The 5783-nt window shown below is 34.5% G+C and overlaps 1 protein-coding gene across 1 annotated transcript; it reads right to left on the minus strand.

Annotated features, from left to right (window-relative positions):
* Positions 1 to 3796: 3796 nt before the first annotated feature.
* On the minus strand, positions 3797 to 5509 carry LOC147388237 (large ribosomal subunit protein uL16-like). Its single transcript, XM_086420305.1, has 4 exons — positions 5223 to 5509; positions 4754 to 4835; positions 3993 to 3995; positions 3797 to 3910 (listed from the first exon to the last, which is right to left on the minus strand). The coding sequence occupies exons 1-4, from the start codon at positions 5507 to 5509 to the stop codon at positions 3797 to 3799; spliced, it is 486 nt and encodes a 161-aa protein (XP_086276431.1).
* Positions 5510 to 5783: the final 274 nt, after the last annotated feature.

Here is a 5783-nt window from a genome sequence, read left to right on the forward strand (position 1 = left end):
ATTAGATCAGAAGTATTTTATCCAATGTCATAAGGTGCCTTTTGACATAGATCAGAAGTATTTTAATTGTCTTCCTATGTTACATTTTTTTGTGCGTGATACACTTGTATGCAAAATACATGTATCTTAACAAATCACTGAAACAAAGAACTCAATTATACATGTTTCAAAAATTAGAAAATTGGCATCTTACATGCATATAGGTATACTATACGAATTTTGATGGGTAGGATTCGCCCTAGTAATGTGTAACCGTACGTCCATACCATGGGATGTTATATAATGAAAAAGATCATGTACAGCCATGCACAACTGGATCTCATATCTTGGTTACAAATTTAACATATCATATATGGACACACAACTGAATCACATATTAAACAATGCAAGTGCTACCCAAAATAATAATAAATTAACAAAATCTAGAGCTATAGAGAACAAAAATAGAGCAGTTACAAAAAGACGTTAGTCCGGAAGCCTTACCAATGAGTGATTGAGTATCTGAGTTTAAGAAAAATCATTCTTTTAATCTTCTCCACTAACATTGATTTTATAAAAACAATACCATGAAGCACCATCCACAAATGTTCCTTACGAACAGTACAGCAACTCTGTTGAGTCTTTACATGTGCATTCTTATAGGCCCCACCGATATTGAGGAGATGGGCATAAATCCACACTATCGCCACCGAGCAATTTCTCCGCAAATCGGTATAATATATGCTATTTTGAGTGTAAAACATGTGGTATGTACTGCAATTAAGCATTTGAAAATTGATGCAATTAGTATAATAAATATCAATCACTATAAACATAATATTATAAAAATACTTTCTTTAACAACTTAGTAAGCACATAAGTAGAATAACACATATGCAGCAGAAAACTTGACGTCTTCCTCGTTAATGGATGAAATCTAGTTATCATCGAAGTTGTACCACCTATTCTCATCTAGAAGCTGCAAGGTGAATAAGATGGAATCAGCACTCCAAACATAAGGTGCATTTTGACATTAGATCATAACTATTTTGGAAGATGTCAGAAGGTACCTTTTGACATTAGATCAGAAGTATTATAGTCAATGTCATAAGGTGCCTTCTGACATTAGATCAGATATAAATTCTTTAATGTCAGAAGGTACCTTTTGACATTAGATCAGAAGTATTATAGTCAATGTCAAAAGGTGCCTCTTGACATTAGATCAGAAGTAAATTCTTCAATGTCAGAAGGCACCTTTTGACATTAAATCAGAAATAAATTCTTTAATGTTAGAAGATACCTTTTGACATTAGATCAGAAGTATTATAGTCAATGTCAAAAGGTACCTCTTGACATTAGATCAGAAGTAAATTCTGAAGATGTCAGGTGTTCATTAGAAGGCACCATTCAAAGGTTTTTAATTGTCTTCCTATGTCACTATTTTTTGTATGTGATATACTTGTATGCAAAATACGTGCATCTTAACAAATCACTGAAACATAGAACTGAATTATACATGTTTCAAAAATTAGATAATTGACATCTTACGTGGATATAGGTATATTACACGAAATTCGTGGGTAAGATTCTCCCTAATAATGTGTAACCGTACATCCATACCATGAGATGTTATATAATGAAAAAGATCATATACGGCCATACACAACTGGATCTCATATAGGGACACACAACTGAATCGCATATTAAAAAATGCAAGTGCCACCCAAAATAACAATAAATAGACAAAATCTAGTCCTATAGCAAAAATAGAGTAATTACAAAAAGAAAGGCCGGAAGCCTTACCATGAAGCACCATCCACAAATGTTCCTCACGAACAGTACAACAGCTCTGTTGAGTCTTTACAGGTGCATTATAGGCCCCACTGATGGTGAGAAGATGGGAATAAATCCACACTATTGCCACCGAGAAATTTCTCCGCAAAATCGGTCTAATATATGCCATTTTGAGTGTAAAACATGTGGTACGTACTGCAATTAAGTATTTAAAAATTAATGCAATTAGTATAATTGAAAGCGCCCTCGATCCGCGGGGTGCGCGGATCCACTTTTGACCCTTGAGGTTTGGGAGTCGCCACCTAGTTGTTAAGGTCTAGGAACCAAACTGACTTTAAAAAAAGCAAACTAATCTACGAAAGAGAAAAAGAGTCCGGGGATCACGTTACGGGGTTGGAAGGTGTTAGGCACCAACCCCGCCCGGCCAAAGCCGGTCTCTACTAACTTTCCAAATAAATCACATTGCTAAAAACCTAGATAAAATAAAAATAAAAAATTTCATACCTTTCCGATAGTAAGGATTTTATTCCCTCAGATCTGACAAAAATAGCTCCTTGTACTGTACTCCCTTGCTTCGTTCTGTCTCCGGATTTGATTTCGGATCTCCGAGGCAAGGTATCTCCTTATTTTTGAATCTGAACTCGTCAAGTTTGTTGTGGATTTTGGGATGTTTTTGGAAGGCTTTTGGGTGTTCTTTAAGCTAAAATCAAAGGAGGGATGTTAGGTAAGGAGTTGGGGCTCCAAAATTGGGGTTTATGGGAGGCTAGGGGGGCTTTTAGACCTACTTCTCTTAGGATTTTTGATTTGATACGAAAATAGGGTGTGAGCACCTCTATTTATAGATGTTTTTAGGGGTTGATTTGGATAGAGTTATTATTTAATTAGAGTTCTTTTAATTAGAGTTGTGTTTTAGTTAGACTTATTTTAGGTAGAATTGTGTTTTAATTAGAATTATTTTAGGTAGAATTGTTTTTAAGTTAGAACTCTATTAGATTGAGTTATTATTTAATTAGAACTCTATTATGACTTTTGGTCTTATTTGATTGACTTTTAATGTTTTGACTTTAGTCTTAATTGATTGACTTTTAATATCTTGACTTCAGTCTTGCTTAATTGACTTTAATTTTGACTTTAGTCTCACTTGATTGACTTTAATACCTTGACCTTAGTCTTGCTTGATTGACTTTTAATTTTGGGAGAACCCCCCTCTAAAATATCTTTAATTCTTTGGACCCCCAAATGGAGGGGTCCTTAAAGAAATATCTCACGAACCCTCAACAATTTTACTTAAAAGCCCGATTGATCGATTTTTTAATTCAAAATTTTAAATTAATTTCATCAATGTTTCACTTTAATTATTTAATATTTTATTTATTAATTTCAGAATTTTTAATTATGAAAATTATGAAATTACCGTTTTGCCCCCGGAGAGGACTATTCACGTTTTAAGTCGGTTTTTAATGTTCTAGGATGTTTTAAAATCGATTTTTCAGAAGGAATTCAATAGAAATATTAGTTTGTCATTTATGAAATTTTCTGTGTGAAATGGTCATGAACTTTATGAGGGGCATTTTCATAATTTTGTCAAATTCTATTAAAATTGACAAAATGATTTATTTGGTTTCGATTTGTTATTTTATGTGTTTGAGAGAGTTTTCCTAATCGTAACGTAGGCTCTAGGGTTGTTTTGAGGTTAGGGGTATTTTGGTAATTTGGTCAATTTTTAGTGATTTTTATCGTGAAGCTTCTTTTTGGTTTGCAAGATGATGATTTCTATGTTTTTGGGATCGTATTTTCCTAGCGTAGCGTGGTTTCTTAGGTTTTGTCAGTTCGAGATACCTCATCTGGATTTCTGAAACACATCTGGTAACAAAATAAAGCAATGGAATACACATCCATCATTGGGAATCATTGCGATCAGGTTGACGAGTTGATTAATCAGGCGGATGCAAAAATGGGGTGTCTACAATAATAAATATCAATCATGCTTACGTAATATTATAAAAATACTTTCCTTAACAACTTAGTAAGCACATAAGTAGAATAACACATAATCATCAACAGACTTGACGTGTTCCTCGTTAATGGATGAAATATGACTGTCATCGAAGTTGTACCACCTATTCTCATCTAGAAGCTGCAAGGTGAATAAGATGGAATGAAATTTATAAATTCTATAAAATTTAATATCAACTCCAAACTACTTCTACAAATAGTACCATCTGTAACCAAAACAGGTTAATATGAAAGTTGTTGGCTACCAACCATTGAGTCGCCTAACAAGATCCCCAACCACACGTCACCCCAAATATTACAAGAAAACACTGAATGACAATAAAAACATACTCATTCTCTCCTTTGGCCAGTGTGGATGCAGAAATAGAGTATCCACAGTTCCACACTAAATCATAGTCTTTTATATTTATAAAAAATAAAATCATTATATCTAACCCGATCTCAACTTTCAATTCCCTAAAACTGTATTATATGTTATTTTTGGTGGACCAACTCATGTCTCATGACACTACCATGGGGTTCACACAAGGTCTTCATATATCTATAAAATGAGCAAGCAACTTGTGAAAAGAACACAAAGTAGCTATGATGGGGACATCAAAGCTTGACGAGTAGAAGTTAACCCAATCCCAAACCAATTTTCCTATACCCCCCCTTTTTTTTTCCTTCCTCATCGTCCAATATTTAATTTTATTTATAAATTATAATGCTTTTCTAATAAATAACAGTAATCCAACATATAATGCTTTTCTATTGTAATTTATGATGAAGTAACCATTATATATTGCTATTCCATTACCATTCCAACAGAAGTGCTGTAATGGGTCTGGCAATTAAAACCACCAAGTAAAATATCATGTTATACCATTATGGGGGCTAACCAAAAGAACTTAACAAGTCATCAATGGCTCATAAAAGTGATAAGAGATTAACAAGTTAGCCAACTAGTAAATAGAAAACAAACCTTAGCATTGACACCATCTGGCACAATCCGGTTCTCTGACTTCCACCTCAAATAATTAGTACGATTGAACTTCGTAAATCCCCTGAAAATGAGCATAGTAACAATGATCAGATATAGTAAAGCTTAGACTCTCAGCTTCCACAGATTTCTATGAATTTTTATGATTATAGATATGATATTTCAAGTTCAAACCAATCAAGCTTCACTTCCCTACACTCCATGGCAATCAAACAAACCAAGATTAATTTAAACCCAAAACTGAGTAATTATTGACATGGGTTATTAGCTGGACAAGGCTAGAGTTGGAAAATGGAAAACCAAATTCTAGGTTTTGCTTTCCATACTTCTTGATTTCAAGGACAACATCTTAAGGTTTCATATATTATTGGAATAGGGAAATTCCAAGGGTTGATATAATAGACTGCAGCTATGAAACATAATATAAACATAATAGGAGGACTATATGTACATACCACTTCCTGCTGGCAATGATCTTTTGGAGACCAGGAAACTTGAACTTGGCATGACAATGTGTAATCGTGCATTGTTGCTTTTGCTATCCTTGCAGCGTTCGGATAGAAGGACCTGACAATTGCTTACTCTTGCACAAGTTCCAAGAGATTCCCCAAACGCACCCCTCATCCTAGTTTGGAGCCTATTAGCTCCGGCACATGAAAACATATTGTTGATCCGTAGAACATGGAAATGATGTATCCTCACTCTCAAATGAAATGCATCATTCTGTAGACACCCCATTTTTGCATATACCTAATTCAACAATTCGTCACCCGGTTACCGTGAATTCCTAATGATGAGCGTAAAGAACTCAAAGGCTTGTGAGTACTATCCCTGATTCCCTCCATTTTCAATCTTTTCATCTCCCCTACTCGTTACGACTAGACATAGAAATTTACGTACGCTTAGGATCGCTATACCTCACACCCGATTTAGCAAGCATGTACGTTTAGGTTCGCTACACAGTTCGATAACCAAGAGACCTCACTACGCTAAGAAAACCTGACTTTGAAAC

Source organism: Akebia trifoliata, chromosome 13 (assembly GCF_017979445.1).
Source record: "Akebia trifoliata isolate Shusen 1 chromosome 13, ASM1797944v1, whole genome shotgun sequence".
Classification (NCBI taxonomy): Eukaryota; Viridiplantae; Streptophyta; class Magnoliopsida; order Ranunculales; family Lardizabalaceae; genus Akebia; species Akebia trifoliata.